Source organism: Cavia porcellus, unplaced genomic scaffold (genome assembly GCF_034190915.1).
Source record: "Cavia porcellus strain 051 isolate PalLab524CR breed Dunkin Hartley unplaced genomic scaffold, mCavPor4.1 scaffold_10, whole genome shotgun sequence".
In the NCBI taxonomy this organism is placed as follows: Eukaryota; Metazoa; Chordata; class Mammalia; order Rodentia; family Caviidae; genus Cavia; species Cavia porcellus.
In genome coordinates, this window is record NW_026947493.1 from 2,943,937 (window position 1) to 2,962,766 (window position 18,830).

Genomic DNA, 18,830 nt, shown 5'->3' on the forward strand with positions numbered 1-18,830 from the left:
AATATGTACACTCCTTAAAACTACAAACCTTAAAGTAGGAATATTTAACTGAAAGTTGTTGCTCATGGACAATAAATAATAGGATTTTGAAAGGGTCTTAAAATAACTCTTAATAAGGGAGATTTAGAATTTTTTTGTTGTTGTTTTCAGTGCAACTTTCCTGATTATTAGCTTCTTACTCGCTGACTTACACATGTTGAATGGGATTTTTTTTCTTTTATTAGTTGTTATTACCAGTGGTCTTACCCCTCATTTTAGCATGGGACCAAGCAGCTGGCCAAGATAGCATCACTTAAACTTAGCTCAGTTTCACTCTGCTTTTCATAGATGTAGTTGTCCCATATTAATGACCATAGCTGTAATGACCATGTAATGCTTGGGGTAGTGGAGCTTGTGGATGTGACTTTTGTTATCCTTTTGCAGACCTGTAGTGGATTGTGTTTTTCATTTTTATTTGTAATAATTTAAAAATTGAATTCTGCTGAATGGACATGCATCTCTGCGTTTGAGAGTTAACATATTAAAAGCATATTTTTCTCTTCCTTGGTTTCCTTGTTCATGTGGACAACCCAGAGAATGCCTGAATCTAAGGTGCCACCCTCTGAGAGTCATCGTTCTAGCTGCAGTGCTCCTCTTCCCATTGGAGACAGCAGCTCCTCCTCTGGGAGCTGTACCAGCAGTCCACAAAGGATAGTTTCTCAGCTTTCCTCTGTTGAGAGCCCATTGGAAAACCAGAAAAATGATCAAAATAATTCTGATAATAAAATCTCTGAGACAGAGACACGTAAACCTTCACAAAAATACCAGACTTTGCCTTCATCTTCACTTCTGGTCCCCCAGGAATCTTTGGACTCTTCTGAGGTCAAAGAAGATTTACCCATAGAGTCTTCTACTTCACAGCATGGACAGGATGCTATCCTCTATCTCCAGACACAAGTGGCTGAAATGTCCCGAGTAATACGTGATCTGCAGTCCAGGAGCTGTTTTAGGTTTCATCATTCTAGGCCAAGTGAGAATTCTTCAGTTCCTTGGGACCTCTCCACATCTAAGGAAGAAAATTTATCCACAGTTGAAGAAGAAGCTACAAATTACAAATCTCCATCAGCAGACAACAAAGGGCAGCCAACAGACCGCACCCGATCTAGTTTCACAGGTCTGTTGAAGAGAATGGAACAGAGAGGTGTTATAAAGAGGGTAACCTTACAATCTGAAACAGAATCATGTGAAGGGAAGCCTGAGTGTGTAACTTCTAAAAAACGTTTGGTTCCACCATTGCATCCACTTTTGAGAATTGCCAGTACTGAGGTTTTTAAGGACCCTGCTGACTGTCACCCTTCTTCTTTCATGGGACACAGGGTATATCCTGTGTCCAAGGATACCTCTCCTTTCCAACCAAATCCACCAGCTGAGGGCCCCATTGTAGAAACATTAGAGCACAGCAAAAGAGGAAGCACAACATCTCCTTTAGATTCTACCTCAAAAGAAATGGAGGTCATGGGTGGTAGGTTCTACCGCGCTGCCTCCATTGCGGCTCGAGCTGCCAGCTATATGGCCTATATGACTCAGTATCAGCGTAAGCTCTGGGAAGACATGGAAGATTTAGTTCATAATCCACAGTTTGATCATGGAAAAGCAAGGTGTATAATATCTGATGGTATGGATGCAGGCCTTTGGCAGCTCTGTACCACTAGGGACATAATGGACTCAGTAGTCAGAGTTATGGCCATGGCGGTAGACTATAGAAGGCAAGCCTGGCTCCGACTTACATCTCTCAGTAAGAAAACCCAGGAAAAGATCTTACATTTGCCATTTGATGGTACTTCTCTTTTTGGACAAGATGTAAATGCTGTTGTTGCAGAAGACAATAGTATTAAAGAAAATGACTATAAGAATCACAAATACTATAACCAGCATCGATACTTTAATTGCCATGATCAAAAAGCGTATTATCACAATAGAGGATATTCCAGAAGGGATTGGTACAAACCCAGAAACCACCCTTATAGGTATAGAAAAAAAGACTCTCCAGAACGACATGGATATAAGAATTAACTGTGTGTTCAGCAGAAGTCATTCAGGATTCTTTTTCATTTGTTTCACACCACTCAAGTAGGATTAACTATAAACAGAAGGTCATCAATAAACTGCATGCGTGTCTGGAATGATTACAGTGAATGTTTGAAGTGTAAAATGAAAAGACTCGAGTTTTTTTGGCCAAGTGAGTATTGGAAATTTTGCCGTAAGGAGGGCTGGGCAAAGGTTACCCATTGTTTGTGGTCCAAAATAAGGCCAGATGAGGGCACTTAGGACTCCAGATTCTCTTAGGTTAAGAGAAAGTACATAGATACATGTTCCTTAGGAAAATTGTGTGGTAAAATGAGGACCAGTAGATTTTGAATCTGGAAACAGTTTACTATTAGATTCTATTTAGTAAGACCAGAGGCAAATCTTCCATTTTTATGTCATCAGTGCTTTGTCCAGGCATCAGCTTGATGGATCTTCATTAAATGACAGCTCTGTTAATAGTCTCTGTGTCAAGATGATCAACTCACCAAGAGTTCAGACTACTATCAAGCTCCGTGAGACTTTAGAATCAGCTGTGAAGCTATGTGCCAATTGGAATTCAAACAAGTTTTGCCAAATCCAGTTTGCGTCTAGCTGGAATGGCTTCCTGTCACAAGTCTGCTGTGGTTACCAGCTGGAAAGACTTTTCTACCTATAATGATATAGAAATTTTTGTAGTGTCTTCATTAAGACTGATGGCCACTATACCATCAACTCTCCTAAAACTACATGTGCGATAATTCTTTGTAGTCATAGATCTTAGTAGTCGTTGAACTATCAAGCTCACATATCAAGTTGAGAGACTGTAATAAAGGTCTCACTGTATTAATGTGGGCCTTTCACTAAGATGGCCTTCTGAAATCTATCATGTCAACAGTTAATTTGTTTGAGCTTGATAATGCATCCTACTCTAAATATAAAGATGTGAATAGCAATGCTCTGGAAATAAAAGATTATTTATACTCTGAAGGCATGCAAATCTGAACTCTGTAAAAATTTAAAACATGGCTGACAATCTGGTCCTCTTGGCAAAAGTGAAATGAGGTGCCATCAGTTTAGCTTTTGTTGAAAAATCCTTAAGGCTTAAAGCAAAATTGTGGATGTCATGAAGCAAACAAGCCAGATAGTTTTCGTTTCTGGATGTCTAATCACATTCATTAAAGATTTTTTTAAAAGGTTGAAATCAAGACTTCAAGTGACGTGTTCTTGGTTAATTGGTCACTGAATCTTGTCAAACTCACTGTAAGAGATGACTTACATTTCTGCCATATTGGAACTGGCAGCAGATACCTCAGTCACACATCCCACAATATCTTCTGTGTGTATCTCAAGGCACTGGCTATATGGCATACCGGCCTTTAGATCCTTGTCTTCACAGCATGGCTCTGGGAATGGAGAAAATGTTGAAAGATTCTGAATACATCAGTTACTGTTACTTGCTTAATAGCCAAAAGAGTTTTTTTTTTGACAGACTTAAGTAATTCTGTAATTTTTTTGGTTTGTCAAACATTTGTCTTGTCTGTTTGATCAGGTGTTTTAGGTGCAGTGTTGGCGCATGTAGCACTGTTTTAGGGCATATGTGATTCTGTTTCTTTTTGTCACAGTTCTTGCACAGTATTGCCCTTTCTTTCAAATAATGTTTGATACCCTTTTAATAGTTTATTAGAAGCTTATTCTCCTGTCATTCAGCACATTTTTTAAACTTATTTTTAAACTTTTTATTTCCACTTGCCATAGAGGTTGAAGACATTAATTATCCCTACTTGGAAGAAGTTACTTTATTGTCAGGTAATCTTAGGATATTGTATTGGTCCTGTCTGTGCTATTTATCCATGAAGCCTGAACTAGTCTTTATGAAGATCATTTGAGTACATTTAACCAAGTTGCATCTAAAGTTAATATTTATCTTTTCTATATTTCTCACAGAGTTGGATCCGTGCCAGTGCTCTGTAAAAACTTGTCTTTGAAACTTACTATTGATTATCTTAAAAAAGAAATCAAGGGCCTAAGAAATTACATGTAGATTTTTGTTGCTTGCAGTGTGTTTGGCACCAATGGAGCACTCTTGTGCCCTTGGCGTTGGTGCTGTAGTTTTGTCCCATGAAAGGACTCGCCACCTGACATCTCACAAGAGAAAGACCTGAGCTTCTATGTGGCTGCATATCAGTGTTACTAATGCTGTTCTAATTCCATTTCTCCTTTTTTCTTCCCTCAATCACATGGTGCATCACAAACTTGGTGATTTTTGAGATAACTGTAAAGCTTAACATGATTCTCTGAAATTGCTTTTGTACCATGCTTCTACTCCTCTCCCCCTTTTAAATTGTGGTTAAAAAATTCAAAATGTAGCACCTTAATCATTATTACTGTTAACTACTTCCAGGTTGTTGTGTAGCTTTCTTAAATATTTTAAAGAAAACAATTGTTCTCTTTTGATGCTTACATTACTCAGTAATAAAGAGACCCTGCTTAACCACTTAAGCCCAAGCATCCCTAGAAAATTGTTTTTCTTAAAGTGGAAAAGTATTAGTGGAAACCAACAAATTGAGTAACCAGTTAGGTAAATTAGTGAAAGTTCTTGATAGTTGAGTGGGAATAGGGACAGAATGCAACAGGGTAGAACTGGCCAGTGCCTGTGTATTAGTTTCTTGACTGCAGAAGAAAACAGTTTCCCAGTGTCCTCAGCCCATTTATCATTTTTGTAATCTCTCGTATACCTGAATGATGATGGTATTACAAAACTAAAAGTGCATGCCTGGTCTAGAGAACCTACCCCAGTAGAAAACAGAACTCATCTTAGTCAGATACGCAGTCATTGTTCCTGCTATGTGCAGAGCCTGTGGCAAAATTCTTTATTAGGCTAACCTCTGACTTAAAATACCTCTAGGTTTTTTAGGAGGCCTTGACATAGCTGCAAATTTTATGATTTAGCATTTTCAAAAAGGATGTGTCTACTGATCTTTTTTCTTCAAAATGTTATTTCTTTACTAGACAGAAAATGTATATGAAGAAAATATGATTTCTTGTAGCTACTATGTATAAGGAAGTAATTATCTCCATTGTTATATGAAGTGCCTTTTTAAATATCACACTATGTTTAAAACTTATATTTTGGTGTCTTGCATATATTGCGGGTAGTATTTGAGTTTTGTGTCACATTTTAATCTTTTAGTTTATTGCCTTCATTATATTAATTGCACTATCTAAATGTACTCCCTTGAATATTATTTTTCTTTATAGCACTGTTAACTCATTTCAGAGAATGGTATACTTTCCTCTCATTCACAAAAATTCTTTTTATTTTTTAGTGATTAGCCCAGTTTTCTGAGCATTAAGGCAGCTTCATATGTTCTGAATTTTCTGATTAAGTCATTTGTCTTATGTTTAACCTTGTTCTTAGCCATGGTAACAAAATGTGTTTATTTGGTAAGAAAAAGCAAAGACATTTTTTTTGAGGGGTGGGATTACCAAGGATCGAACTCAGGACTTGTGCTTGTTAGGCAGGCGCTGTACCGCTGAGCTCTATCCCTAGCCCAAAGCAAGGACTTCTTAAAAAACAGTAAATTTGCTGACACTTTATGTATGTATGTGTATATATACATATATATTTATTTTAGACTGAATGATTGCTTCCTTGTCAGTATAATTACATTTAAACTTTAAAGCTGTGTAATTTATCAGTGTAATTTCATTTATTTACTTAGCCCACAAATGACATGTAGAGGGGCACATAAGCTTTTTCAGGCTCCTTAGATACTGTTTAGTACTCTATATTAGTACTACAGTAATAGTTTACTGAATTTTATACCTAAATGATCTGATAATGTCCTGTCCTTAAGGACCTGTTACATCCAGGATGACCTCTCAGGTGTAATAAACAAGGAGGTTGAGAAAGAAACTGCAGAGTCCCTTCTGTAAAATTGAATACTTAACATGAACACAGAATTAAGTGGCAAACTCATTATTTGTGAAGATACAATTAATTGGGATTCTTATGAAGGTTTGAAAATGTGGATTAGATCTTTTTGGAAATAGTTCAAAGGTTGCAATAATTGGACACTTACTTATTTTAGTGTGAGATCTGTTTTGCCCCAGTCTTGGCACTGTTCAGATTACCTTATCTTTTGACATTTGCCGTCATAGCCACTTGATGGCTAGCCCAGTAAATTGATTGTCATACCTGTATGCATGTCAGTCAGTTGGCCAGATCCATGGTTTTTAGTAGACACATAAACTGGTCAGTTCCTTTTTTTACTTAACGTTACCAGGTGGAAGTTACCAGTAAACTGATGATGATTATTGTATTGAATGAAAATCTTTTTATTTTTAATATGATGAGTTTGTAAACCATTAAAATTTATGGAAATTTTTCTCCCTGGATGATGATAATATTGTTTTATTAAATCTTTTTTTCTCTTATTAATGGGATGTTCTTGTACTTCTTTGTCTTCTCATTTGTTTGAACTTACTGCAATGAAAACCTTTGTAGTAGTGTCTGGTATTTGTGGTTCTTGTGGAACACATCTGAAGTGGTCCCATTCCAGTCATGTCCTTTTGATGTTAGCCCGGCACTTGTTTTATTCTTTGTATTAATCTTCTCTTCTCCTTTATGTAATACTTACTAAAAATATTTCTGATTTAATTCCTTTGAGATAGATTATATTTTTATTTTACCAGGGTATATGAGCTAGCATTTTGATGTGGCTTTGTATTTGTATATTTAAGTACCATGTCTTAGGCAGTATTCTGATAGATTTTCTTTTTTCCTGAGAGATTTTTAGATGTTTAGTAAAACATCATTTTTAGTAAAGATAACCAGTAGTCTCAAACTTTCCCTTGGCTTTTGACGCGGTATTAGTTAAACACCTTCTTATTTAATGACAGGATTTTTTTTTTTATTTAATTGCATATTGTTTATGGTCAAATTCATTTGAAGCCTATAGCCTGAATAGACTATATCTCTATATAGCCCTGCTCTACCTATCTGATACCTTGTTCTTACAATTAACCAGTTTTCTCTAGGTCTTAAAGGCTTTACTAGGTGACCATCCATTTGCAGTAGTTTGTTAGATTTTCTGATGACTTGTCAAGTTTAGAGCGCTCAGATTTCTTTTAGGACTTCAAAGGTCTGTTAAAAGTTTTATTTTTTTTCTGGTATTCCTGAGTATATTTCTTGGTATAGTGAAAGTAAATATTTTATATATGATGAGATATTTCAAAGTACTCTGTCATAATGCTTCAGGTATTCTTGTGTTATAGGTTTTGTTAGTCTTTTTTAGCCCAATTTTCATATGCAGTATATTTCTTCAAATATTTTTTCTTTCATTAATTATCACAACGTTGAGTTTTAAGGACTATAGATAGACTTTTGTTGACTTCTACTTATATCCATGGTGGCTATGTTTCACACTATATTGATTTGTAATGTATTTATGTGTTAAGTAACTATAATGTTTTTTAGTCCGTTACATATCTTTTAATTAGAGTGAGGCAGCTGTGGTGTGGATAATGGAATAAATACATTACCCCAAATCATTAAACATAAGTTCAGGTTTTCAATTCCATTTATTTGGAGTCTTTTTGTTTGTTTGTTTATATATTTATTTATTTTGTGTGTGTTGAGACGGGGGCTCGCTGTGTAGTTCAGGCTGGCCTTCAACTAACTTTGTATCCTAGGCTGGCCTCAAACTTGCAGCAGTCCCCCTACCTCAGCCTCTTTAGTGCTGAGATTACAAGTGAGAACCACCACACCTGGCTGTCCAGTTCTTGCTTTAAAAAAATTAACATTTAACTTACAGTGTTTCCTGCAGTTAGATGTGTGACCCATCCCTTTCTGCCTTGAGTAGGATATAGTTAACATGTAAGTAATAGCATTTAGACTTTCAGCACAGAATTGCTTGTGTGTTGTTACTTTAATGGCCTTTTAAGAGCTCATATATTCTAAAATGTTTTGGAATCACCTTGATAGCCAATTGTCTGTTACCTTCCTCTTTGGGAAGGAAGTAGAAGATAGAAGCTCTGTCTACATCAATAGACTCTCTTGAGATAGAAATTCACAATTTATAGGTAAGGGTGTAAAACTTGAGTCATTAAGTAGCTTACTCAAGTGTTATGAAAGTTAATAGACTAGACTTTTAGCATTGTACTGGCCTGCCTCCATGTATTTAAAAGGCTCTGCTCATATCTTTACCTCTGTGACCAACAAATTTCAAGTGCAGTGAATTTTTCAGTTGCCTAAATTTTATTCTCAAGTAATTCTTGATTATTTCACTTGTCAGATTAGGAGCTCTGTCCTCTTCGTTCCCTGATTGAGGTTTCATTGTGCTGGACTAAGATGATTCTTGACAATCATTGGTTTCTGTTTCATGACGTGTTTATTCCTGTCCATTTTCAGCATTGATCATTTTAGTCATAATTGTTATTTTCATTGATCTACATTTTTTAAACCTTTTTAACTTGATATACACTAATGTTTAAAACTGGCGTCTTGCAGGTGTTATCTTAACTGAAGGAAAATGGTGTGGTTTAAAGCACTTGGTATTTGAATTATAAAGGCCTTGATCTTGATATTAACAAGTCCTTTGTTTTCTAAGCTTATTTTCTTTTCAGATGAGTTAATGCCTTGCAAGTAGTTTAAAAAAAATACTGAAGCCCAAAGTAGATTTCCTTTTTTAAGTAATTGTGCTGCTATGGAATAATATTGGGTACAGATGGATACATACTTCTAAGAATGTATTTGATAGCATGTGCATTTCATGACATCTGATCATGTTCCCCTTGTTTACAGTTTTTAAGACTTAGTACAAGCCTAATAGTAGCCTAAATCCTTGAGAAACATAGTTAAATAGGCTCTTTCCTCAAGTGCAAACTAAATAGAAAAAGAATACAGATTGAAGACTTATGGTGTTAAAGGTATGTTTGTATGATTTTTGATGGATGGCATTTTTTGATTTTGTATTTATGTTGAAAGCAATCATCTTTTCAATTGTCAAGTTTTATCTTTTTCAATACCTGCTGTGTGTAGGTAGGTACTACGGAAGGTCTAGGAATACTGAGGGTAAGAGACATTATGTTTAGAGAAACGAATAGCAGAACAGTGTAGTTGCTCTGTGTAGAGGAATGCCTGTGGTGATGTTGGAACAAAAAAGAGGGTTGTAACAAGGTGTTGAGAAAGCTTTTCTTGCTTACCAAGTACTTGAATTGGATTTTGGAGCTGTCTGTTGAGGCAGCTGGAGCCAGGCAGTGAGGCAGAGAAAGTAGTAGTGTCTGCCAAGGGAAACATGAGTTGTGTCTGGTTTCAAAATAATGAGTAGGGTTAGGGGGACAGAAATAAGAGATAATTAAGCAGAAGAAAGGATAAGTTACCCATGTAAATATGTTGGTATCTGTGTAGCTATTGCTTGTAAGGTTATAGAAGTAGTTTAGAAAATGATTTTTTCCATAATCCACTGCAGACATCTAGAATAACTTTTTTTTTTTTTTTTTAACTTGACCTGATCCCAAGGAGTGTTCTCAACAGCATACGTCTGGCCCCAAAGTAGTTTACCTAAGCAGTGAGAACAAACTGAGGCTGGTACAGAATGACTTGGAAGAGAATCCATGTAGTATCTCCTAGGTGGAGTGTGACATTCCGTTGTATATTTCAGGGTCACCTAACAGTACAGTGGTGCTTCAGTTTGTGAACTTAATTTGTTGTACAACTGTGGAAAAGAGGACCTTGTTTGTATTTGTGTGGGAAAGGGGACCACAGTCTTGTTTGTCCCCTGATGCAGAGTTTGCAAATAAATACAAAATGTGGCCAAATGCTGTTTACAAACAAAATTGTTTGCAGACATGTGTTCCTGAACTGAGGTACAATACCACTATACTTCCCTCAGTGTAGTTAAATGTGGCTTAATTTCCCTCTGGGTTGATTTAGGAATAATTTCTGGGGGCTCTTGAGAAAAATGAAGATACAGAATATTCTGCATTGATACTGAAAGGTGCTGTTTTTGAGGTAACTTGAACTCTTGTCCTGTGGTATCTCCAGCAGCTTCCAAACACATCTCATCAAATTGTCTCCTTGGTATTATCTTTACTTTTGACAGTTTCTCTTCCCTGCATTCATTGTTTTCATCTCCTTTCCTTTCCTTTCCCACCAGAGGGAGACCAATAGAACTCAGAATTTACAAGTAACTCCCTTTTATGGTAACTACATATTCAGAGGTATTTACAATTCTCTTAAGATGCAAATTTGTATGATTTTTAATGTCCTGTACTAATAACAGAAGATCAGAGTCATTTTCTTCAGAGAATTTTTACTGAAAAGATATTGGCAATTTTACTGGGAGAATCTTGTTAAGTTTGATGGTACTAGCTTTCTTAACTAAGTACGCTATAGAATGGGATATATCTGTATGTAATGCTTTTAACTTTGTTCATATAAAGTAAATGTTTTGTGTACTTTATAAGCAGTAAATGGGTGGGGAGGAGCTTGCTTTGTAAAAAAGATTTCAAAATTTTGCTGCTGGAGGAGGCAAATAAATATTATGTTACTTTGCTGTGTTTTATCTCTTTCTGTATCTATATTTGGGTATAAAAATTCTTGAGAAAAAGGGTAGCTTTTCACATGTTATATAGGGAGTAGGCGCTATCAGCAAACAACTTTATTTTCAAACCAAGTGCATCACTCTCTGTGGTGATTTGCCAAGTTAATTCTTACACAGTTTGTGGTTGGTTGTTCCTTGGGGATTCTGGTCAACTTGGGGTCTCTTATATAGAAGACGCCAATGATAAGGAGATGGTCCTCTTCAATCACTGCTAGGAGACATTGGTATTGGAACAACAATAAGTAAACTTGCCTTGGGTTGTGGTCTGTGTGTGTCTCCTTATACAGCCTACAGATTTCACTTTTCCTTATTATTGGGTTCTTCCCTGTTGAGAGAGTACTTTTGGTGAGTCAGATAGCTGGATTGTTAAGTAGGTATTTTTGCAGAGTATTTTTCTCTGTAGTAGATGGAAAAGAGTTATTCTATTTAACAGCAGTCTAGTTAGCCACTAATGAAAACACTAATGGAAATGTTCAAATTTCCATTAACTGCATAGCAAATGCAAATAATATTTTTTTGTTAGTAACTTGAAATGCTTTTCAGCAGCCATGAGTAATAATGATTTAAAAATACAAATCAAGTTTTCATCAAGAAACCATCAAGTATCACAGTGAATATAATATGTACTGTAAACATGTTCTAAAAGAAACAAAACAAAAAACACCAAATAATACAGTGCCATGGACGATCACATGAATCCCTGTTTTGTGACACTGTGTTTCTAGAAACTGCTTTGCAGAAGCAGAATCACTCCCTTAACTCTGGATTTCCTTTGAGTTGAATTTGGCATATAATTTTTAAAACGGGATTTAGCTAGATTAAAGCAGTAAGAAATAATTTAAAGGCTTAACTTTTGAATGAGCCATTATATAAAGAAAAGTGAAAATTGCCTGTATTTAATAATTGAAAAAAAATAGAGACCTTTTAAAAGTTTTTAAAATATGCTGAAAGAAAAAAAAATGCTGAAAGCCATATACTTTTAATTAACATTTAAAACACAAAGTTAGTGCATGAGCTTTGGGATTTTTTGAAAAAAAAAAAAAACAAAAACAAAAACGTGAGCTGGGTGTGGTGGCATGTGACTGTAGTCATAGCTGCCTGGAAAGCTGGAGCCAGCAGAGTTGCATGAGCCCAGAAATTTGAAACCTGGGAACATAGACACTTTCTTTCAAAAGACTTATATTCAAGAGGTGTGTATATATGTAAAACAATCACAGAAACATTTGAGCTAAATATGTGTATGCTTTAAAGTGATAGTGTTGGCCCCAAACCTGTGAAAATATTTTCCCAAGCCTGGCGCCGTGGCTCAAGCCTGTAGTCCTAGCACTCAGGAGGCTGAGATGGAAGGATCGGTGTGAGTTTGAGACTAGCCTGGCTACGAAGTGAGCTCAAGGCCAGCCTGAACTGCATAGCGAGATCCTGTCTCAAAAAAAGACAAAAAAAAATTTTTTTTTTCCCAATAGCTGTTAAGCCTGGTAAGCTTTGAATGACTTCTTTTGTTTGAGACTGGGTCTCTTGTGTTACCCAGGCTGGTTCTGAATTAGTGGGTCAAGTTAACATCCTGTGTCAGCATCCCTAGTACCTGAGACTATGGCATGCATCACCACACCAACCTTAATACTTGATTAATATGTTTCTGTTATGTTTGGAAAAAATGTAACCCAGTCTTAAACCTCTGGGAACAAAAGTTGATAAAAAGTTAAATTTGCCAGTAGACCATGGTCCTTCGAGTGAAAACATTTCCATCTATAATCTATGCTTACATACCACAGATGTTAAATATATTTTATATGACATGTTTGTGATTTAAATTAAACCCATTACATTCTTAAAATATTGAAACCCATCCTTAATGCATTTGTTTTTATCAACTCTTGTTAACACATTTGGCTTTACCCTTACCACATTTTGTCTTTATCCATTCTCGTTCATTAGTAATTAAAAACTTTGTTAATTTTATTGTACATACTGATTGTAAAAATAAATTAGAAAACAGATATGAAAACCTCTCCAAACAGATAATCACCACTAGTCACTTAACATTTCTTAGAGCTTTCCAGATTTTACACACATGAGGGACAATTTTTACTTAATAAATGATAGGAAAGAAAGATCAAAATGTACGTTTAACATTCACATTATTTTGTGTCATGTTCTCGTTGATTTGCCCATTTTATGTATTTCATTTTATGGTTTATACAGATCATGATTTCACAGTTACACAGTGTAACATTTTCTAGTAAGTCATTGTTCATTAAATTTGCTTATTAAAAAAAACTAAAAGCTTTTTTTTTTTTTTTTTTTTTTAAAAACAGTCTCACTTTGCAGTTTAGGCTGGCTTCAAACTCAGACCATCCTCCTACCTTCTCTTTCTGAGGGCTGGAATTTAAGGCATTTGTCACCATACTCAGCTATTGCATTAATTGTTCTGATGAAAATTCTGTCAAAATGGGAAATCCTTATTGCTTGTAACTCTTGATTTCTTATCCTGATCAGAATTTAAATTCATGGTTTGAACTAGTTTCTAATGAAGTATTTAATGGGGTCCAGCAAAAATAAGAAAGGACAGTGCAGCTAGTTTGTCACAAAAGTAAATTTGTTCAATTTGGGAGACTTCTGAGGCAAATAGTGTATTGCTTAGTGTTAGATTGTATTTGTTCTTGTGAAATTATATTGATATTTGATGCTAGTTTTTTAAATGTCCTTACTTGACAAAGTAGTTTTGTGTCTTTTTTTAAACTTTATATTGACCTACAGCTCCTGCTACCCAATTGTAGATGTCATAACAAATTGATCATCTTTTCCTGTCCAAATTACACAGCCTTTCTAAACTTAGAATTTTTCTGTATCTGTACCTCAAAACAAAATAATTTTAAAAAAATTTTTACCAGTGTATGCTTAAATCTTATTATATTCTAGCTTAACCAGTCGCCTGAATCTGACAGTCATTTCTAGAACTGACATTCTTAAATTTAACATTTCTTAAATCTATCAAATTTGCTATTATCTAAAGTTTTCAGTAAAAATATAAAGAATAATTTGAGAATATGAAAATTTCATAGTAACTAAAACAGAATGTGCCTTTTAACCTGTGGCTGTGCAATGTCTTAATTCTGTACAGTTGTGGTATAGAAGAAAACTGAGGCAGAGTGATCTAACACATGGGCAAACGAAGACCCCCTTCTCCAGTATTGCCCTTGTTTCAGAAAATAACTGAGTGAACTGAGCTTATTTGCTGTCAATATGGGCTCTTTAATATTGCTAGGCCCTTCTTATTTTGATTTTGTGGGAAACACTTAAGACATACATTTTCATTTACTCTGAACCAGTTCCGTTTTTGCCTGTATTTCTGACAATAGTTTTGCAGCTGGATAAAAGGTAAGTTTTCTTTTCCTTGCATCCTTATTGTTTAAAAGTTGCCTCTGAATATTTTTTCTTGAATTATTGACTAAACTGCTGTGTAGACTTCTATGACCCATGGGTAAACTTCGTGACATATGCAGATATGCCTCGTTTAATGACCTACCTGTTCAGATTCATCATCAGCCACTTTTATGGCTTTGGTGGGGGGGGGGCATCCGTGTTACTTGTTTATAGAGCCTCAGTGTGTTTTTTGTACACTACACCTTATTTATACAGTACTGTAATTTTTCCTGACTATATGGTATAATATATGTAGTTACATATTATACATTACAGTACTGCATGTAAGAGTTATGCAAGTAAAAGCAAAGTCATCAGGTTGAGTTTCCTTTGACCATTTCTTTGTTCTGAATATTGTATATCCTATAACATTTTCTCATTTAGTAACCAATTAATGATCTAGTCATAAGAATGGAACATAGTTGTTAAATGAGGATTTTAATAATCCCTCTGTTTTTCCAAAAGTACCCCCAGGCCACAGAAGAATATAATTCAGTAAGATGGAAAAGCTAGCCCTTATTATGTCACTAACTTCGGGAACACAAGGGACTGGTGTTTTGGAAAGATAGTAGCCACTAATAACTTGTTACATCTGACTATCACAGTAACCATGTGTGGGGGTTGGAGGTGGGGTTTTAGAGATAAAACGTAGGTTTCCTGCATGTTAGGAAAGTAAGATGGTACCACTGAGCTACATCCACAGTCCTGAGTAGCAGCTTTGACCCTTCTAGGTTGCTAGGGCTTTTTTTTTTTTTTTTTTTTTCTTTTTAAATAACGAATGAACATTGAATATTGTTAAATGCTTTTTCTTTATCAAATTGGTATGATTTTTCTTAAGTTTGATAAGATGGATTATTTTATATTTTAATGATGAATCAACCTTAAATACCTGGGATAAATTTCACTGTATGATAATGTATGATTCTTTGCAGTTTTTCCATCTGCTGTGTTATGAAACATACTGTTTTTGAAGATAAATTTTTACTGGTACTCTTGATATTCATAATGATCACATTCTTTATGGGAATTTGTCCTGTTTGATGATGCATCTTCATTCTTTTTTTTCCCCCCCATTCTCTTCCCCTCCTCTCAATTATCCCTTCTGAAACATACTGATTTGTAGTTTTCTTAATAGTGTTTTTCTGGATAGGGTATTAAGGTGATAATACTGCATTCTTCAGGAAATAATCCCTCTGCTGCTATCTCCTGAAAGAGATTTTTAGAGATTTGGTATAATTTTTTTCTTTAAATGTTTGATAGAATTTAGCATTGAACTTGCCTAGTCCCAGTGCTTTCTGTTTTGAGAGGTATTAATTATTGACTCAGTTTTTTTAGTAGTTACAGGTAATAACTATTACAGATTAGGCAACAAAAACAAAAATGACACCAAAGATAAATTTCCCCTGTCTAGAAGTATTATGGGTAATACATTTTCTTTTAATTTGCGTTAGCAAATGTGTTGCCCATCTCTGTTTTAATCTGTGTGTGTTTATATTTAAGGCGGTTTCTTATAGACAACAGTAATTTTTAACAAGATAATCTTTTAACTAGTGTATTTAGACCATTGACAAAGTGATTAATGAGTTGGATTCGTATCTACCATATTTACTACTGCTTTTATTTGTTCTCTTTGTTTCTGCTTTTGTCTTTTCCTACCTTTTGTAATTTTGCTTCATAGCATTCCACTGTCTTTCCTTTCTTAGCATATCTATTATACTTGGCTGACCTACAAAATATCACATAAAATGCACAAGACAGAGTGGCTATTTTAGTGCACGCCTGTAATCCTAGCTACTCAGGAGGCTCAAACAGTAAGATGGCAAGTTTGAGTCCAGCCTGGGCAACCTGTAGTGACCATAGCATCTGTCTTAAAATCAGAAGTCAGAAAGGGCCAGGGATGTAGTTCAGAGTGAAGGCGCTGAGTTCAATCTGTAGTACCTCAATTAATGAATATTGAGTGCATAAATGAATGGCTGGAGATACAGGTCTAAGGTAATGATCTTGCCTAGCATGCTTAAGGCCCTGGATTCAGTCTTAACACACACACATAGACATGCATGCACACACACAGTAGGTTCTTAGAAATATGGTAACAAAAGTAAGCAGTTCTTGAATAGCTGTTTGATAAATATATGTATTTTATCTAGATGTCAACTTTGTATTAAAAAGAACAAACATTTTTTTTTTCATTGTAGGAGAATTTTAAAATTAAAGATTATGTTGACCATCAGAAGGATAAAGTTGCTTTAACTCTAGCTCGTCTAGCCCACCATGTTGAAATGGAGAAACAACAAAAAGAAGAGAAGAATAAAGCATTCAGGGTATGTGGTTATTTTAATTGGTGTTTTATTGATTTATCATTATGTGTATAAAAATCTAAGGATGTTTAATGAAAACTTATAAATTCACATTCAGCATGTAGCCTAGATACTGATTTAATAGTAGCATATATCTTTATTTTTAGTTTGTGGAAACTACATAGGAAAAGAAAAATAGAACAATGTGTTCTTTGTTTTTGAGAATTGCAAATCCTGGGATTTCTCAAAGGAGATGCGTGCTTCAGGGTTACTTTATCACACAGTGAAAAGATTCTGTCAGGTCTTTTGTAGAATGAACTCTATTGAAAAGTTACCTTTTTATTTGCCACACAAAATCAAACCACTTTCTCAAGCTTCAGCCTATCTCTCCAAATTAAGCAGTTAATAAAAGAAATGTGAAGTTGGATGAAAGGAACCTGTGTGATAATGAAACCTCATTAAGAATCTTGCATATTATAATTTCTTTACTTGACTTGATTTCACCAAGTGAAATGAAAGTGCTCCATCAGTACTAACTAATGTCAGCATTCTACTCATTATCAGGTCATTGTGGAAAACACTCATACTAGAAGTCTTAGCTCAGTTCAGATCACAGCTCTGGCAGCAACTGGACCATAGAAGGTCACTTACTTTTCGTTTCACTGGATTTTTATAGAAGAATTTGTATATTTCTGTAAGCCTCTGTTTTAATACCTCCTAAATGATACAATGTAAACTAATTTTAAATTTAGGTTAGTTTGAGGACTTTATAGTGAATACTAATTAGACTGTGATTTTTTTTTTTTTTTTTTTTTTTGTCTTTTTGAGACAGGGTCTCACTATAGAGTTCCGGCTGGCATTGAGCTCGCTTTGTAGCCCAGAGTGGTCTCAAATTTGCAACAGTCCTTCTGCCTCAGCCTCCTGAGTGCTAGCATTACAGGCTTGCACCACCACACCCATGCTTTGTAATGTTCTAATTTTATGGGTGTGTATGTGGTTTTTTGTTTATTTTTAAAGACAATTTATTGGAAAAAAGGAATAGGGAATAGGAATGGCTCCTGAGAGACTAGAGGGGTCTCAAGTGGATTGCCCTCTAATTATGTTTAAAATGTTTTTTCCAGAAAATCACACAGTATCGTTTCAGTCCTGGTGAGCATCCTGTTCAGTTTTAAGGAAGTTTTGTACCCCAAACTACATATTTGTTGTTGTTGTTGTTATGGGTCATTTACAAACTGTCTTACATTTCTCCAGATTTCCCATGATGCTGGCATCTTTTCCTAGACCACCCACATAGTAAAGTTTTTTGTGATAAGCTCAAGATTTTACATAATAGTCACTGTGACAACTAAGGTTTTTCTCAAGGAATGTTTCACCATCCATTCATGTAAAGATTTATTGTATAAAAGATATTATCTTGACATTGAGGAAATACTTTTGAAAACTGGAAACTTTAAAAAAATTTTTATTGGTACATTTTAGGTACCATTATTCCCACCAACAGTGGAGAGGTATTCCCTTTTGCCCACAGCCTAACATTTATTATTGGTCAGTGTTTTGGTAATAGTCATTCTTTCTGGAGTGAGATGGAGTCTCAGTAGTGTTTTAATTTGCATTTCTCAAGTAACCAAGGATATTGAACATTTTCTCATGTATTTACTTGCCATTTCTATTTCTTCATCTGAGAAATATTTATTCATTTCACATGTCTGGTTTTGAATTTGGTCATTAAGTTTGTAAGGTTTGAGTTTTTTTTTTTTTTTTTTTTTTTAAGTTTCTGGTATATTGAGGATAGTAATCCTTTGAGGAACAACTGGCAAAGTTTTTTTCTCACACTTTTTTTCACTCTGTTGGTGGTTTCTCTTGCTGTGCAAAAGGTTTTTCTTAAGATCCCAATTATAGATTCTTCGTGATAGTTTCTGTGCAATTGGGATTTTGTTCATAAAGTCTTTGCCTACACCAGTGTCATCAGGAGTTCAACCTTTTTTAACTTCCAGTAGGTTGAATGTCTGGTTTAATATTTAAATCTTTGATCCACTTTGATTTTAGTTTACTGCATAGCAAAAGACATGGGTCTAATTTTAATCTTCAGCATGTGTAAAACTAGTTTTTCCAGAACCATTTATTTAAAAGGCTATCTTTCTTCCAGTGAATATATTTGGCACCTTTGTCCAAGAAAAGATGGCTAAGTATGTCTGGAGTTGTTTCTATATCTTCTAATCTCTTCCAATTATTGATCGTAGGGTCTGGTTTTGTTTTGTTTTGTTTACCAGTACCGTGCTGATTTTATCACATTAGCTTTGTAGTATAATTTCAAGTCTGAGGCTGTGATGCCTCCAGGTCTATTTTGGTTCCAAATGAATTTTAGAATTGTTTTCTCTAATTCTGTGCAATATACTGCTGCAATTTTGATTCAGTGCAATCTTGCATTGAATCTGTATAACAGTGTTGGAAGTATGAC

The 18,830-nt window shown here is 35.1% G+C and overlaps 1 protein-coding gene across 8 annotated transcripts in view; it reads left to right on the top strand.

Moving 5' to 3' along the window:
* Znf451 (zinc finger protein 451) overlaps positions 1-18,830 on the top strand; it is a 91,989-nt gene that overhangs the window by 8,122 nt on the left and 65,037 nt on the right. For 6 of the 8 annotated variants that reach the window (XM_023561675.2, XM_023561673.2, XM_063256917.1 and 3 more), the window contains exon 4: positions 16,271-16,396. In XM_023561675.2, coding sequence (XP_023417443.1) covers positions 16,271-16,396 — 126 coding nt within the window. Of the gene's footprint in view, positions 1-573; positions 10,605-16,270; positions 16,397-18,830 lie in introns of those variants that run through there. The other 2 variants (XM_023561674.2, XM_005008316.4) reach the window with 2 other exon arrangements.